Source organism: Lissotriton vulgaris, chromosome 1_1 (assembly GCF_964263255.1).
Source record: "Lissotriton vulgaris chromosome 1_1, aLisVul1.2, whole genome shotgun sequence".
NCBI classification, from domain to species: Eukaryota; Metazoa; Chordata; class Amphibia; order Caudata; family Salamandridae; genus Lissotriton; species Lissotriton vulgaris.
Genome location: NC_141685.1, coordinates 1,305,432,911 through 1,305,451,381, shown reverse-complemented (window position 1 = coordinate 1,305,451,381; position 18,471 = coordinate 1,305,432,911). Strand labels below are relative to the sequence as shown.

General features: G+C 47.5%; 1 protein-coding gene across 1 annotated transcript in view; it reads right to left on the bottom strand.

The window, feature by feature from the left end:
• Positions 1-18,471, bottom strand: part of LOC147749046 (integrin beta-7-like) — a 396,742-nt gene that overhangs the window by 243,084 nt on the left and 135,187 nt on the right. Inside the window, exon 5 of the mRNA XM_086929420.1 lies at positions 17,145-17,344. Coding sequence (XP_086785546.1) covers positions 17,145-17,344 — 200 coding nt within the window. The remainder of the gene's footprint in view (positions 1-17,144; positions 17,345-18,471) is intronic.

Below are 18,471 nucleotides of genomic sequence, written 5' to 3'. Positions count from 1 at the left end.
GGAAGTGTGATAGGATGTTGCCATCCTCCAGCCATGTTCTTATCGTCAACAGAAGGACCCTGCCAACAACCTTCTGAATCAAGTCTATAAGACTGATTGGCCGATAGTTGGCAGGGTCCTCTCTATTACCCTTTTTAAATATTGGGACCACCTCGGCTCCTTTCCAGGAGTCCGGGATGGGAAACCCTCTAACTATCAGATTCATGATATGGAGAATAAGTTGGGCCCAAGGCATGGGATCATGTAGGAGCAGGTCGCCAGGCAATCCATCTGGTCCAGCTGCCTTTCCTGGAGAGATGCTATAAATTGCTTGCTCCACTTCCAGAAGGTAAAACCTATCCGATGTTCCGTGGGCTTCCTGTGAGACCAAAGTGGATTTGATTGGGAGAGGCTCGGATAGCGCCTCCCCCGTGTATAAATTGGCAAAATGATTCTGCCATTGTGAGCAAGTAATATGGTTGGGCATGGGGTCCATTGATGTCCTATCTTTACGATTAATTTGATCCCAGAATACTATGGGGTCTCTCTGCACTGCAGCTACCTTCAGTTCCTGCCAGTGCGCCTCCTCCCAACCCCTTTTGGCCTCCACCAATGCCCTAGCATACTCTTTCCTGGCAATTCTGACAGCAGATGGGTCTTTCAACCTAATACTAAGTGCTATGGCTGCCCTCTTATCCCTGCAATCCTTAGTATACCAGGGGTTGCAAGACTTTTGATGGTTAGGTTTTCTGGCTGGCTTGCCTTCCAAAATAAAAAACGAACTCAGCTTATCTATTGTCGTTTGATAAAAACTTTTAAAATTAAAGTCGGAATATTCCCCCAGGCCATTATACAGTGCCATCAACTCACTACTTTTGGCAACAACTTCATCCCTCACACTTGCTAATAAGCCTTCCTGATGGGAAACTTTGTTCCACTTGAGGAGTCTCTTGCAGTTTGATGGTATTACCTCTCTTCTTGCCAGGGCAGGGCGATTAAGTCTCTTAAACCCTCCTCGCTGCAAAATATTGTTCAGCTGAAGGCAGAGTGGGTTGTGGTCACTATCAAGTGTGGGCACCTCTTCCATGTCAATCAGATCCCGCCATAACCGAACATCCAGGAAGATATAATCTATCCTGGAGGGGGACCCCAATCTGTTAAAGGTAAATGCTCCATTTTGGTCAGAGCGCGATCTACCGTTAACAGCTCTCAAGTCATATTCCAGACTGAGGGCGTTAATTTGTATCGCTCGCTGTGACCATTTCTTGTTTGGGTCTAGGTTAAGGGGTGGGATGCCCCATTTACCATCCTCTTCGGTGATACCTGTTTGGTCACCCGAACTCAAAGGTTCAAAGGTGACATTAAAGTCCCCAGCTACAATTATGTTTATTGGTGGCATTATAGATTCCAAGCTTCTCTCGAGGGTGGAAATAACAGGAGAAGTTTGGGCACCAGGTGACCCTCTGGCATAGACATTAAATAACTCAAGTGCCAAACCCTTGCCTTGTCCTTTGATGGTCAGGTGTAATAAATCGAGAGAGTCTCCAGTATGTGGAATGACCATCCAATTGAGGGCAGTTTTTATCCAGATTTGTAGCCCACCCGACGGACGCCCTTTGCCTGAGCTAATGGCAGGGATACAGTAGGATGTATAACCTGATTTATGGAGTGATACTAAACTCCATGTCTCCTGGAATATGCATACTTCGAATTTGTCCACGAAGTTATGCCATTCTGGGAGTTTCAGTTTCCTCTCTAGCCCAGCTACGTTCCATGACAGAATGTTCAAGCTTACTACATTAGTGCTTTTGGTGTTTTGGTCGCCCATTTGGCTGGGGGGACCTTGTCCTGCATGGCTACATTCTACGGCCGGGCGATGGCCCGCTACAGTGCTAGAGCTGGCTGGGAGTGTTGATGCGCTTCCAGCTCTTAAATTTAGTGATCTTGCCAGTTTAGGGCTGGCCACCCTGTTACGTGGCACTAGTCAATCAACCAGGTTCAGACCTGACCCACCTTCACTGGTTCCTAGGGCCTCTCTTCCCATGCTACTGGCTTCCACCCAGAGGGGCATGTGCCTAATTTGAATAGATGAATGATCAGGGACAGAGGTGCGAAACTCCAATGACAAGAGATTATCAGCTAGGACAGTGACTTTGAGCCTTATCTCAATGCAATCTTTAGGTGAGTTACGCAGTGTCATTCGCTCAAAGTATTAACAGTATTGGCATTTTCTTGGTATTATTTATGGTTAGCAGCTGGCTCAAAGGACACGGGGAGATTTACAAGCCCCTTCAGTCACTTTTTTGCCGCTGTTGAGTCACTTTTGTGATGCAGCGGTTTCGTAAACGATGCGCCATGTTGCGACACATTTACGACGTGATGCATCTAGGGAGATGTGTCACGTTGTAAAGCCCTGCGTCACATTATACCTGCGTCAGGTATAATGTATGCAGGGTGGGTATTCCGACGCAAGAAAGTCTCGTAAAAGTGACGCACTGAGTCACTTCTACGATGCCACTGCGTCCAAACCTTACGCCTGCTTGAAGCAGGCCTAAGGAGTGACGCAGCACAATAGTAATAGGGATTTCTGGAGATGCGTCGACTCCAGCAATGCGTTACCTTTACGACAACAGATGCGTGACACATCTAGCAGTCCTTGCGCCACGTGCGCTGCATTTTAAATGTGACGCATCCATGACGGTGCAATGTTTTTTTTGCGTGATGCACTTGAACTGACGCATCTCTGCTAATATGCAGAGATGTGTCAGTTCTTGTAAATCTGCCCCACAGTTTTTAGAAATGCACGGAAGGTAGGGTTTGTTTTTGTGCCTCTGCTTGAGTATACTCAATTGATATTTTATAAGCTACGTTTCACTCCATGGGTCACAGCTGCTATTAGTTACGATTGTTTTGTGTTTGTAGTCATCGCTCAACAGGAGATGCCTGTTGTGATGACCCCCTCTCCCACCCCTTTTTAGCTCAATAGATTGCCAACTCTTAAACTTGCAGGCAGTGTGAACACTGGAGCTGCGTAGCCAGGAGCTCGGAGGAGGGCATGTGGGGAATAACTGAAGCTCGCTCTACAAGGAAGTGGCGCACTTATCTCCCTTGGTCACTGCCTGCCTCGGCGCAGCCCTGCCCACTGGCAGACCCTTTGCCTACTGTTGGCAGTGCCTCCACTGACAGTGCTGCTGTTAACGTTCCCTCAGGGCTGCTGCTTAGCCTCCGGCAGCAGTGCACGCTATACAATTTGTTGCTCAACTCTCCTGGCTGCCATATGCAGTCAGCTGTCCCCATACACCTCACTGCCCACATGAGGTCAGAATCCGAGGTGTAGCTACCCCGACCGGAGGCAATGACCAGGGTTGTGCAGGAAGCAGACACCTTAATGGACTGCTGTTGTGCACATACACACGGGCTGTGGTAAAGCGGTTTACCATTGCCCTCTCGCATAACTCCTTGTTTACGTGCAGAAACACACATACTGCAGGGAGTTGGGCCGGTTAACTTCTATGTGAAAGCGAGGAAATGTCTTTAACCCCTTGGCTGCGGCGGTAATTCCGCCGCGGCGCTGGGGGGGAGGGGTGTCCGCACGGCGCCGCCATGCTCGTGACAGAACCACTCCGTCACGAGCCACGGGCGTGCTGTGCTTGTGACGGAATGCTTCCGTCACCAGCACAGCACGTCCGTGGCTCGTGACGGAGTGGTTCCGTCACGAGCACGGAAGAGGTTAAATGTAACCCTTGCCCGTGAGCACAATTAAAACTGAAGAAGCTTTTGGGGTAACATTGGAGTGTATCCTGCCGTCTCCCGATGTTCTTACACTTAATCAGCACACCAGCTAATTTGTATTGTCAGTTAAAGATTTAATTACTGGGAAAACATGTTGAAAAAGGGCAAAGCGTTAACAGCCTACCCTCTACCTACCTGCACTTTTGCACACTTCCTCTCCTCAGCCAATTTAGCACTGACGTGGGAATCAAAGCAACTTGTGCTCTTCAGAGCCGCCATCTTGGGGGAAGTTTCGGGGTGAAGGTCTAGTTGTTTGGCCCCTCCCGCCCTCACGAGGATAAAATGGCTACACCTACCCGGACGCGCAGCGGACGCACGCGGCGCGCCAAAGGCAAGTCCGTCTGCGCCTGTCCGTGCCAGACCGGGCCCAGAGGCTAGTCTCCTTGCTCAAACTATCACATACTCCTCAGAAGACCTAAGAAATCTTCACCAGGTAACCCACTCGCCTTGCCCTACCACTCTTGATCACCTGACACATCTCGGTATCCCCCGAGACCCCATAAGTCAACTAGGACCCCTGCCCAGCGCCCCTCGCCAGAACCAGCGGCCTATTCCAGCACAAGTTGGAGATCAAAAATTGCACATTTCCTACCTTAACACCCGCTCCTTAGTTGAGGAACCAATTAGATATTGTTAGAAATGGGATCCCTGGCTGGCCAGGGCTTGCGCCAAAGTCAGTCAGAGACCACCACTCCTAAGTCAGGGCAAGGGAGTTACACACCAAGATAACCCCTGCTCACCCTCTAGGTAACGTGGCGCGAGCAGCAAGGCTAAACTTGGAGGCGATGTGAGTTAAGTATTTGCGCACGCACCCCAGCAACAACACCCAAGGCCCACCACAAAGGAAACTCCACACAAGGTTATATATAAAAATAGCCTTTGTATTATACCAAAACACATTAGATAAAAGACACACTTTACAATGTGCCAACAGGCACGGGCAGAATTTACAGGGGATATGTACAAGACAGGGCCACATGGACCACTGTCAGGAATCAGCACTTTTAGAACTTAGCACTTAGTAGAATTAGCACTTAGAACATAGAATATAAATCACTGTAGCACAAAATAGAACATAAAGTACACAACCAGTAACTACTGGTAACCAGGACCTCACTAGCACCACCTGTACTAGGAGAACACCCACCTAAGTATCACAATACAAGTAGGGGCATAGGTACATTACACATGATGCATCACAACACATTCAGAGGTGCAGGACACAGGGTGCGCAAAACATACAACACGCAGTACATTTCCTAACACCCAAAAGCAATAGGACATAGATCATAACAGCATCTAAACCACAGTTGGCGCAGGAATCATGATAGCACATGAATCACTTTAAAGTCCAGGTTGCGCCACTGCGCCAAAACCTAAACGTAGCAGCTGCCCACAAAGTGCTGGGCAGCTGTTGTAGAGAATAGGGGGGCTAACTTGGGAGCCTCGCAGGCTCTGAACATTTGCTTGTTCCCTTTTTGGAGCCTCGCTGGGCTCTGAGTAAAGAAATGGCACCATGAGCCTCTCTGGGCTCTCAAAACAAATAATGTGGGCTGTGAGCCTCTTGGGCTCAGACAAACAATTGTGGCATCGTTGGAGTCCCTCCCTGGGGGACTCAATTCCACTGGGTGCCCTCTTGGAGCCACGGGGCTCTAAAGAACTCAATGTGCCCCAACGAGCCTCTCTGGGCCGCTAAAACAAATGAATGCCACCACGAGCCTCGGGGGACTCGAAATGATAATTGCGCCAAGAGGAGCCTCCGCGGCTCTAAATCAACATATGCCCCACTCGTTGGAGCCTCAACAGGCTCTCAGTATCAAAATGCACTCTGCTTTGCTGGGGACTCGAAGTACAGGCTGCCCCCACGGTGTCCTGCTCGGGGACTTGGAATTCCCGCCCGGCCGGCTTCACTTACCGGCACTCAGGCGGGGGCTTCTTCCGGCCGTCTGCGGGGCTCTTTGGGCACCCCGGGGCTCTCTGTTGCTCTTGGGAGCCCCGGGTGCTGCCGCGGTGAGGTCCTCTCTCGTGGGCTGGGCCCTCCCGGCAATCAGGGGCTCGACTTCAGGTATGGAGCCTGCGGGGCTCCTGACGTCTCTACAGGCTGCCGGGCCGGGCGCGGGACTTCCTGCTTCACTGCGGGCCCCGCCCCTGTCCCGGACAGAAATGCCTGACTTCCTGCACGAGGGCTGCCAATGGCAGCGCGGCCCTGGATAGGGAGGCGGGTGCAGCGCCTCTCAAGCTGTCTCCAGCTGCAGCGGTGATACGGGGCAAAGGCCGGGTGGGCACCGGCTCTCCTGCAGCACTACCAAATCGAGGTGGGCCCTCGAGAACCGAAAACACGGCCACAAAGCGGGCAGCCGCCAACGTGAAAATAAAGCGCTCCTAGGCACTTAGGGATAATTACAGCACTACCAGCGCTTCGAAGGCAAATGCAGCGGCCACAGGCACTTGAGGACTGGTTAAAGCGCTCCCAAGCTCTAGAAGGGAAAAATAAAGCGCTCCCAGCGCTATAGGCAACCAAAGGTCACCAGTCCAGCAAAAGTACAAGTAAAGCGCTCCTCAGGCGTTAGTGCCCCAAAAGTCTTCCACAAAGTCCTTCAGGGGTCCAGGGGCTGCAGTAGTTCATGGGCTGGGCAGGGCCCAGGGAGGCAAGCCTTCCCCCGGGCCCCAGCAGCAGCATGCCCCTGGTTGGATTCAAGTTGGGAACAAGAACATTTTCATGGGGTCACAGCCCCTTCTTATATTTCAAATTCCTTTGTCTGTAGGTGCAGGGTGGGGGAGAAACCAGTCGCAGCTGGTTTTGGAGCACCCTTGATGGGCTCAACCACCCCTTTCATTCACTGGCAGGGCTAGGGTCATTAGACGCACCACAGGGGGCGGAGCCAGCACTGTGTGGGGAAAACCCAGCCTCATTCAGGACACAGGTGCACTCCTCCCCAGCCATCAGCATGCTAATCTCCACACTCACCACCGGACAGACCCATCATGACTCATGGAGCCTGGCATCCCAGCCAGCTCCAGCCAATCACATGCCAGCACCTTCACAGCACACACAGAGCTATGTCTAGAAGTGGCACTTCCACACTAGACACATACACGCCGCATACATCATTTCTCAGCATTCAATCACACGAGTTTGCACATACCAAACTCGAGCATGCACACCTCACGCATCAGGAACTACCAGGGACACAGTCATTCCCCATGCATTCCTATGGCAGGGCAGGCCTATCTCACACACGCACTCAGGAAGCGCACGTACTTTACACTGCGCCACAGTGTCAAAGTGCGCAAAGACCAGAAATCACTATAATTCAAGGCAAAAAGTTCAGGGGTGAACCTGCCAGAAGGGCCAAGTCCAACAGATATCTTCCTCTTTCTCCTATCAAATAAACCGGACATCTTTTTTGTCACTGAAACTTGGCTCTATACTGATTCCTCCCCGGATATTTTGGCAGCCCTTCCAGACAACTATTACATCCTGCATGTCGACCGGACTCCAGGGAAAGCAGGAGGGGGAGTTGCGGCCATTATCAATAAAAAACATGTCTTTACCACCATGTCTACATTTGATCTCCCCGCAGCAGATAATCTAATTATCAAACTCGAATCTAGAGCTGGACCACTAATATGCGTATTAATATACAGACCCCCACAACATATGCCCCTCTTCCCTCTCTCACTATGCGATCAACTGGCCGCCATGGTCACAGATTACACAAAAATATTGTTAATTGGTGATTTCAATTACTGGTGTAACAGTGATCTTGGTGGCCCTCAGGCCAGCGAATTAATGGAGCTTCTTTTGGGCCTTAATTTTAGCCATCATATTGTTTCTGCCACTCATGTCAAGGGACACATATTGTATCAGGTGTGGAGTACCAATCTTACTATCGCCTCTCATATCATATCCCCCCCTGCATATGGTCCGATCATTTTCTCATTAATGTTAACATCTCTATACCGACGCGTAGTAAGACCATAACATCCAAGGGGGGTCTCATTAGGAAATGGGGCACCCTCAACAAACAAGCCTTTTTGGAAAGTCTTGAGAGCTCTATACCAGCCAATAACGCAGACCTCGACCAGGCCGAGGCAAACATCTCAGACTGGCCCCATTAAAAAAACTCAAAACTGCCCACCGCTTGGACGCTCAAAAATGGTTTTCCCATGACCTAAGGGTCCAAAAACTAGACATCGCCAAAAAGAGCAGAAATGGAGGAGAGCTTATGATCCTCATGAAAAAACCCTCTATCTGGCTGCCCGAGCAGACTATATGAAAGCCATTACACAAGTCAAGGCTTCCTATTTCTCGGGCATAATAGAACACTTAGAAAATAAATCCAAGAATATTTTCGCAATTGTCAACAAGCTTTCCAATCCTGAAAGAATCCTGCCCAAACCTATGGACACTCAAGACCTGTGCAATTCTCTCAACAAATATTTTCTTGACAAAATTGCTATCATTAAAGCCAGTATCCCCATCATGGACCCTAAACCTATCTCCCCCGCATGTACCCCCAGCACCTGCTCCCTTGGTCATTTCCCGCTAAAGCAGCGATAATGGGCTTGATAATATGCCCTTGTGAATTTCCATAGAAGCCCAGGTTAACACCAGAACCTGGGCTTCTATGGGAATTCACAAAGACATATTATCAAGCCCATTATCGCCGCTTTAGCGGCAGTTTCCTGCCGATAAAAGCAGCGATAATTTATCACCCTTTCTTGATAATATGGCCCAAAGAGTGGGTGTGATAGGAGAGGTGAAATTCGACAGCAGTAACTAGTAGTAACTAGAGGATCTTGGCAGTAAAGGAGAGGTTTCATTTGGAAGGTGCAGTGACAGAGGAGGGGGGGACCCAGGGGGAGCTGAGCGCGAGTCGGTCTCCCCCTGGGTTGATTCGCACAGTTCGAACGGCCACCAGGTGCTTTATTTATTTATTTTTTATTTATTTAATTTGTATAGCGCTACAGCTACCCACCAAGGGGTTTCCCGGCGCTAGTAGTTCAGAAATGCGTATTTTGCCAGTCAATATCAGATGTTAAAAAGCCACGTTTTTAATGCTTTCCTAAACTTCACATGGCTGACTTCCGAACGTAAGGAATGAGGCATCTTGTTCCAGAGGGATGAGCCTAAGAAGGCAAAGGATCTTCCCCCCATCCGTGATAATTTGATTTTGGGAATAATGAAGTTATTAGCGGTTGCTGATCTAAGGACTCTCGAAGGTAAGTAAGGATGCACAAGGTTCCGCAGATATTTAGGAGCAGTTCCAGTTGAAATTTTGTGCATAAAGCATAAGGATTTGAACCTAATCCTATTTTCAATTTTCAACCAATGAAGGTCACGGATGTATTTGGTAGTGGGGCAGGACATAGGGATTTTGAAAAGAAGTCTCGCCGCTGCATTTTGTACTAATTGCAGCCTTCTGATTGTAGCTTTCTTTGCCCCTAGGTACAGCACATTACTATAATCTAGCCTTGAAGTAATCAAGGCATTGATGACAGTTTTTTTGGTGCCATCAGGGAGCATCCAGCAGATCTTCTTTAGCCATTTTAAGACTGCAAAACATGTAGCAGAAGTCTTAACGGCTTGCTGGTGCATATCTAAAGATTCGTCAATGATGACTCCCAAGTTACGTGCCTGTGAAACAGGTATAGGAAGAGGGCCCATTTCAGATGGCCAATGTTGTGGTCCCCAGGCCTCTCTATTTTTTCCAAGATAGGTTTTTAATTAGAAGGACAGTGGGCGTGCGGGGTAGTTTACTCATTGAGGCCCGGCGGGGGCGGGAATTTCATTGTGCCTGAGGGTGGCGGAAGGAAAGGGCATTTCTTTTTGTCAGATAGGATTCCTGGGGTCCGGGGTAAGGCCTGGGTGGGAGTCTCGCATCGGAAGAGGAAGGCAGCGCAGGGATTTTTAATTTAATGCAGTGGCTCGACCCCCGCCCCCCCCCGCAGCTGTCAGAGAGACTGGGCAGGTATGTGTAAACGCTCGTGCCTCAGCTGATGTGCAGCGCGCTGCGGTGGGAGGGAGGAGGGGGCAGTTTTTGGCAAAAAGAGTTTTGGAGGCAGGAGGGCCAAGTGCGCTGGTGTGGAGAATGTGGAACACTGCCAGTTGCAGGACCCTGCTGCCTCTCCTGTACAACTGCATCCTGGCATGATATTCCCGGGGGGTGCTACCTTAGTGGTATTTTGTTTGCTCGATACATGCACAATTGTCACTATTGCCTTATGTAACCTAACGTTTGCTTTTGTAACATGCTCACTTGTAATTTTTTCCCCATGTTTCACTACTGTTCCTATTGTGAAGCGCTCTGACATCTTCGGGTAAAGTCAGCGCTATATAAAAATGCATAATAAATAAATAAATACATATTGAGCCCGGCCCCTGCAACATAAGTCTACCCCCCAGCTTTGCCTCAGGAGGTATTTAATGAAGGGACACCAGGGGGTTTGCAGCAGGGTGGGGGTTGTCTGGCTCCAGGAGGTTTGTTTTCAGGTCTGACTTCTAGTGGTGGAGTTTTCTTGCAGCAGCCTGGTTTTTCAGAGGGGGCAGAGGCAGTGCAGACGGCTGTTTGGTCTCAGCGCGGAGCAGGGCGTGGGGCCACGGTTTCCTCGGGGGGTTACCACACGTCAGGAGTTTGGGCAGCTAGATGGCTCCGCAAGTGTGGGGTGGCAACAAGGTTTTTGCCCAGAAGGGTCGAGTCCTAAGGTTTCCCGGGATTTAGGGTGTGGTCAGTGGGTGTGGATGGGGAGTGGCGGCAATGCCGGGGAGGAGCAATGCACCAAATCTGTGGGTATGGAGGGTCCTCCTGGCACTAAGGAACAGTCAGGTCGGAGCGGCTTGACGGTTAAGGGGCCAGTTTTCTCCAAGGGGAAAGCGGCTGGCAAACGTTTTTTACAGACTGAGCACGCCGCAGCTCCACCAGGGGGAATTTTGGATGGGGGTAGATCTCGAGCGGATTTTCCTTCCCAGGCTAATAAAACAACGGCTACGAAAAAGATTTATTGGAAATTTCATGATGGAGGGGTTGGTGATGGGGAACTTCCGGGGGGAAACGGGGCATTTGTTCGGGGATGTGATGACCCATTGGTCTTTGATGGAGACAGTGATGACCTTGAGGAAGGTGAACTGAGAGAAGGGGACTTTGGGGACAGTGGGGTGAAATGTTTGACTTCCATGGGGAAAAAAGGGGTGTCTTGGGGCAAACCAGTGTTTTTAGTCTTTTGCAGAAGTCAAGTGCGGACCGAGCAATTGTACTAGAATCATCACATGTCCATCATCATCAGGACGACCATTCGGATTTTATTAAGCGCGCATCTCAGTTGCCAAGAGGTAAGGAGGACTGGTGGTCGGTCTGGCAGCAAGGGGGACAACCACAACAATCGACAAGATCCATTGGAGTTGGGGGGGAAATGGTTTTGGGCAAGGCTCTTCCTGGGGCTGGGCTGCAAGGTCCTTTGCAAGAGGTGGTGGTGGTCAGGGGTGACTCTGCTAAAGGTGGTGGGCAGGATGCTAAGGAGGCAGAAAAGGATGGCAAAGACACAGTAGAAGAAGATAAAAACGTTCACAACAAACTTCCTTACATGGGGGTTTGGTATGCCCTTAGGTTCCCATTCATCTGATAAGACCAAAAGTAGAATTTGGAGGCATGAATTTGTAGATGTTTTTTAGCTCTTGCATTGCGACATTCAGGCCGAAGAAGGCTCTAAGGAAGTGGAGTAGGGTTGGCCTGGAGGCCTAGGGTCCTGAAAAACCATTGTAAATTGGACTTCGGCTTTTCTTATTTACGCTTGCAGTTCCTGCGAATACCATCAGGATAGAGCGATAGCGATGTTCAAGTACATGGACATCATAAGGAAAGCCCAGTTATTTTGGTGGTTATGCTTGGTGGTCATACGATGAGGAGTTTAGAGCCCGCATGAGTGTTTTTACTGACAGGCCATGGGGAGAAGTGGACTCTGAGTTGTGGTTACAATGGATGGCGTCTTCTCAGCTGCCCGTTCCTACTCATACTACAAGTGGCTTGCCGGTCTCCTACCGGCCCCTTTCAATATCGTCCCGCCCAAGCTGGGGTGGGGTTTGGAGGCAGGGGTCAAACTCCGGTATTCGGTGCCTGTTGGATCTTCAACAGAGGTTTTTGCAATAGGCATTTCTGCAGGTACAAGCATGAGTGCTCTCAATGTGGGGGCAATCATCCTCTCACACAATGTTTTGCGGGTCAGAGATTTGGAGATCAAGGAAGGGGGGGTCAGGGGGGAAGAGGCCAGGCATTTCCATTTGTACCAAAGGGCTCATATTCCCATTAGGCTGGAGATTTTGGCACACTGGCTTGAGGCTTATCCTGACACTGAGGCAGCATCCAGACTATTTTGGGGTTTCAAGGATGGGTTAAAAATAGGTTACCAGGGTCCCCGACAGAGAAGGTGGTCCGATAATTTGAGGTCAGCTAAAGAGTTTCCACAGGTTGTTCAGCAGAAGTTACGGGCTGAGATAGGCATGGGAAGAGTGGCTGGTCCTTTTGTTCATTGTCCAATACCTAATCTGATTAATTCACCTCTGGGGGTGGTGCCCAAGAAGAAATCTGGAGAGTTCTGTTTAAAACACCACCTGTCTTGGCCAGAGGGCTCATCCGTTAATAACTTCATTTCACAAGTGGATTCTAGTGTGTCTTACGCTTCGGTGGATGATGTGCTGAGGTTGGTCAGGTCTGCTGGGAAAGGTGCGCAATTAGCGAAAAGTGACATACAGTCAGCTTTTAGGCTTTTACCCATTCACCCTTCTGACTTTGAACTTTTGGGTATGCATTTCCAAGGAGCCTTCTATGTTGAAAGTTCTTCCCATGGGATGTTCAGTATCGTGTGCTTTCTTTAAAACCTTCAGCACTTTCTTGCAGTGGTGTGTTACATACGTTAGTGACATTGAACTGATTTGTCACTATTTGGACGATTTTTATGTTCATTGGTACACAGAACACAGGACAATGCCAAAAGGCGTTGCACACTTTCCAGATTATGGCACAGGAGCTTGGTGTGCCATTGGCACCTTACAAAACTGAGGGACCTAGTACAAACTTGACTTTTTGGGGAATTGAAATAGACACTTTTGCCATGATAGCTAGGTGGCCAGCGGAGAAAGTGCAGGAGATCTCCACCTTTTTGTTATCTGTGATTGAGGAGCGTAAACTAGAGCTCAGGAAGGTGTAGAAATTGTTAGACTATCTGAACTTTGCGTGTAGGGTGGTCAGGGCTGGGAGAACCTTTTGTAGGAGACTGGGAATGTCCATGTCAGGGGCTTATCTCCCTCACCACAGAGTGCGTATTTTGGACGCCAATAGGGCAGATCTGTACATCTGGTTAACTTTTCTGGCAGACTTTAATGGAGTATCTTTGTTTTTTGCGGATGAAGATATGATTTGGCAGATTCAGATTTCTTCGGATGCGTCTGGGGCACAAGGCTTTGGCCTATTCTGGGAGGGGCGGTGGTGTCCCGAGAGAGGGCCAATACATTGGTGGCAAAAGGGACGCAGTATCGCCTTTTTAGAGTTCTTTCCTCTACTGGTGGAATTACATGTATGGGGTGAAGAATTCCAGAACAGACCAGTCTTTTTCCACGTAGACAATTTTTAGCTGCAGTAACATTGATCAATAACCAAAAGGCCAAGGATTTGAGAGTTTTGAAGTTGTTGCGTGCTTTTATGCTTAAATGTCTGCAGTCCAATATTGTTTTTAAAGCTCGGCATATTCCAGGAGTCACTAATTGTATAGTGGACGCTATGTCTCGTTTTCAGTGGACAACATTTTGCAGTTTAGCTCCTGGGGCAGCGATCGGCAAGACTCAGATCCCACAGTGTGACTGGGCATGGGGGGAATGAGAATTGTCCAGCTGTTTGAGAAATCAGTGGCAGCCCCTTCGAGACGAAGTTACCAACAAGCATGGAACAAGTTCTTAAGTTATGGTAACACATGGGATTCCCATGGGAGGATGGTCAGTGATGAACAATTTTTATTAAGTTTTGTGCTCCACTTGATAGATAGAGGTTTTTCTCACACTACTTTGCTGGCGAATTGGCAGGAATTTCTTTTTATGGGCAGTTAAGGTGGGGGAGGGATTTGGTAGGAGGTGTTTTAGTTAAAAAGGTTCTTAGAGGTTTCAGTAGGGAACAAGCTGGTAACAAGCCGCTGTGTCAGCCAGGGACATTTAACTTATTACAGAGGATGTTGCTGCAGTTGTTTTCTTCCTGTTATGATGAATTTGAGTGTTGCAAATTCAGGTTATCAAGGTTGGGTTGGTCCTGCTCAGACACACGGAGGATTGGGAGATGTAAATCCAAATGTTGTAATAAATATGTTAGGAAGTAATTTTCAGTGCACCATTTGTTCTCTTGTTAATGTTTGTTTTCCATCTAGGTCATTTTCAGGGGCTTGTAAGTTTGATAAAAAAGACAACCGGGATAGTAGAACACTCCTTCGTAAAATGGGCTGCTGTATATGCTGAGCAACAAATTTGCGGGAGATCGCTTGGACTGACAAGTGTTAGTCATGAGGTGGTATGGAAAGGAAAAGGGGGAATGCGTTGGGGGGTTTGTTTCCCACGTTGTCCCTGATGTGTTCAAAGGTGGGCCCTCCTGATTTACTTGTTCTTCACCTAGGGGAAAATGACCTAGTGGACTTATCTAGATTGACTCTAATAACATTAATGAAACTAGATCTGGAAGTTATCAAAATGAACTGGGAGGACACCATGGTGATTTGGACAGAATTCATAAGACGACTGCACTGGAGGGGAGCGTGCTGCCACGCAGCACTGGAAAGGTCATGAATGCAAACTTAATAGAGCCGTGAGAGTCTTTTGTGGGGACATGGGAATAACGGTTCTATCTCACACTAACATCAAATGTTCTGAGAGGCATCTTTTTCGTGAGGATGGGGTACGTTTGTCTCGGATGGCCCAAGCATTTTATTTACTGGAGTTATGGGATTTACTTGCAAAAAATATGGAAGGATGATATATGGTGATCAAGCAGAAAGTCATTAAAAAAAATCTTTTTAGGGGTGGGGCAGGAAAACTCTTCGGTTTTCCTGGATGGCAGGATTTTTTCTGGAGAGGTGGGCAGTCTTGAGTGGGATTGTCCATCCTCCAAGGGGGGAGGGTGGGTATACAGTTCACAAGGAAAGGAAAAGGAAATGAGGGGGATCTCTCAACAGGAGTCAGTTCTTCTGGGTTTGCTTCGGTCAACAAATGTTGGGGGGTTATGTTTTGAAGATATGTCAAGATGGTTTGGGGATGGATTTATTATTTATCTGTAAGATGTTTTGAGAAATATATTATGCACCTGTCTTAATAAAGTGGCCTTTTTTGCTAATAAAGAAATGTGGATCGTGAATTATTGTGCAAGGGGGGACCCAGGGGGAGCTGAGCGCGAGCCAGTCTACCCCTGGGTTGATTCGCACAGTTCGAACGGCCACCAGGTGCTTTAGGTTTTTAATTAGAAGGACAGTGGGCGCGGGGGTAGTTTACTTATTGAGGCCCGGTGGGGCGGAAATTTCATTGTGCCTGAGGGTGGCGGGAGGAAAGGGCATTTCTTTTTGTCCCACCCACCCTCCCCTTTACTATTTGCTGTTTTTCAGGTTTTTTCCTTTAACAGTCTTCAGTTAACAACAGCGTACTCCAATATTTTTCTGCCACAATAAGACAGGTTACGGTTATTTAGGTAGAATTGGTAGGCAGAATTTTTTTGGGGGGGTGTGGGGGGGCAGTCTTGAGCGGGATTGTCCATCCTCCAAGGGGGAGGTGGGGTATACAGTTCACGGGGAAAGGAAAAGGAAATGAGGGGGATCTCTCAACAGGAGTCAGTTCTTCTGGGTTTGCTTGGGTTAACACATTTTGGGGGGTTATGTTTTGAAGATATGTCAAGATGAGTTTGGAGATGGATTTATTATATATCTGTAAGATGTTTTGAGAAATATATTATGCACCTGTCTTAATAAAGTGGCCTTTTTTGCTAATAAAGAAGTTGTGGGTCATGAATTATTGTGCGAGTGGACTTTGATGAAAGGCTCCATGGTTGGACTGACCGATTGAGTAGTCTGGCAGTGCCCGAAGGGTTGGCCTGAGAGGCCAATGTTTGGGCTGGGTTTTTAGCTGCTTGTGGGCCTGTTTTATGGTCTGGTGGGCCACTGTTTTCTCTGGTATTGCCACAAACATTCCTTGCTTCAAGCGTAAATGCACGCAGTTACCAATACGTTGCAAAACGTATACACAGCTTCAACATTTCCCTATTTTGAAAATATGGATCATTTTTTAGCTATCTGAATCACTAATAGGAACCACTTATATTTTGGTGCCCAGGCTTATTTTGTGTATCAGGCCGATCCCGAAGGACTCTACAGCAATGGGAAAGGTGGGGAAGAACAGGAGAGTTAGACACATGTGGGAAGGAGACACTGCATGGAAAGGGACAGTGATGGAAGAGGTGCACAGTGAGCTGTGAAGTGGTCAGGGACATGAATTCTGATGGGCACTGACTGACAGAAGAGGGGCTATTGAAACGAGAGCCTGGTGGAGAGTTATACTAGATCTTCACAGTGTTGGGGATGTGTGCAGTGATGGAAAGGGTGGACACTGATGAGTGAGTTGGATACTTATAGGAGGGGTTATGGGAGACGATACGAGAGGTGGACAGTGATGAGAGAGAAGGGCAATCTGGGATATCTGGGAAGTGATGCAGTTATGGAAAAGGCAGGTGTTCCATGATTCCTGAAAGAGCTGAGAATGGAGAGGGGTGATTAACAAGAGAGTGAAGGGGCAATGAAAAGAGAAAACATGGAACGTAAGAGAAGAGTGAAGCGAGGGAAAGAGATCAAACCTGTGTCATTTGAGCAACAGTACAATCTCCGCTGGTCCATAATTGAACAATGTATTTGTCATCGCATTACCATCACACCCACCATCTGGCTGAGTTTGAGGGGGCTCACCACAAAAAAAATTGTCGGGGTGGGGCCACGGCCTTACAGAGTTTAACGACCACTGTTCTGGGGTCTGCTTTTTGGAATGCAGCGTCTCAACACTTAAGGTAGTCAACCAAGTTGTCCACATTTAAAAAGGCTTTAAAAGCACACCTCTTTAAGGCAGCTTAATATAAGACCTTTGCCAACTTACCATGTAATGTAATGCACACAAAAACATGTTGTCAATCAATCACCAATATGCAGTCCATATTACTGCTTCAGGTTTCCATTGTTGGCATCTTTTCCCTGATGATATGAGCATTTTAGGGGTAAAATTCCGAATATCAAAACGGGTGCATTGATTAGCCAGTTATCCTGATGCTCAGAGACAGGGTTGAGGAAAAGAGTAATATAGGAGGGATTACCTGCAGACTCCACAGCTGAAGTTGCCGTTGCCATCGCTGCATTTTCTTGAGAAAGGTTCTTCGTCCTGGCAGTTACAGTCGCACACCATTCTCACCTCCACACTTAGCTCCTCGCTGAATCCGAGTACTTTAACCTTAAAGCTCTGAACGTCTTGCTGGCACAGGCCTACTGGAGCTTGCACGCTAACATCGAATTTGACCTGTGCAGATAGACAACAGAGGTTTAAAGCATGATGAACCTCCTTAGATGAGCCAGCTTTATCGATAAAGAGCCATGTCAGCCTAAGGAAGGAATATTGCAAGCATCCATATAGCCTATAGAATTTGGCCTTTGTGCCCAGCAATGTGAAATAAACAGTTATGTATTACAAGCTTATTTTCCCTTTCTCTTAGCGATTGATAAATCTACTTTGCATAAAAAGCTTTACCTTGACTTGCTTTAAATATTCGCAATATACTAATACTTTATTGAATGTGAGGTAAAACCAGAAACAATGTAAACTATTTGACTGTGGTCAGTGTATTATAATTTCTTATGATCCTTTTCAAGAACTTGCTTTGCACTATGGCATGACCATTTTTCACCATAAGCCATACTCTTGTAGCTTGTCTTCAGTGGCAGCGTTAGGAATTTTCCCGTATTACGGATATTAATTCTTCCGAGTCCGACTTAAAGAATTTAAAGTGTGGTGGAAACAGCATTTGCATTCTTGTCAAAAAGATGGCTTAGTTGTGAGAAATGTATGAATTTGTAATTTCCTTTAATCTGGGATATGGTTGCTGAGATCCTTTACTGACTTTGTGAGATCTTTTCTGAGAGCTACGATTTCAGTTTGATCTCACTCAGAAGAATGGCTTGGATATTGTTACTGGAAAGAGCTCCCCTCTTCTCCACCATGTTCTGAACATACTTTCTGTATGCCTTTGTTTTCGTTACTGTGGTGTCAAAAGTTGTCCATCGTGGGATCTTCAATAAAAGGTAATTTGATGTGCTTATACTTAGTCCCATCCCACAAATCTGCACGAAACTTTCAATCAATCAAAATTCTTTTATTTCGCAATATTTCTATAGCCTATAAAGTTCACAAAATATATATATACATTTTTCCCTCATATAAAATAATTATAATAACACATTATAGCTAAAAAGTTACATATCGATCTTTCCAGCGTAAAATACATTAAAATAGCACACAGATCTATTAACAAAATGTTCATAAAAATGTATATACGATCTAGGTTTGGCATGCCAGGTTTCCGTGCAAGACAATAGACCCGATTCAGGTAGGAGAATCTAGGTATTTGATGCAAAAAATTGAGATATAGT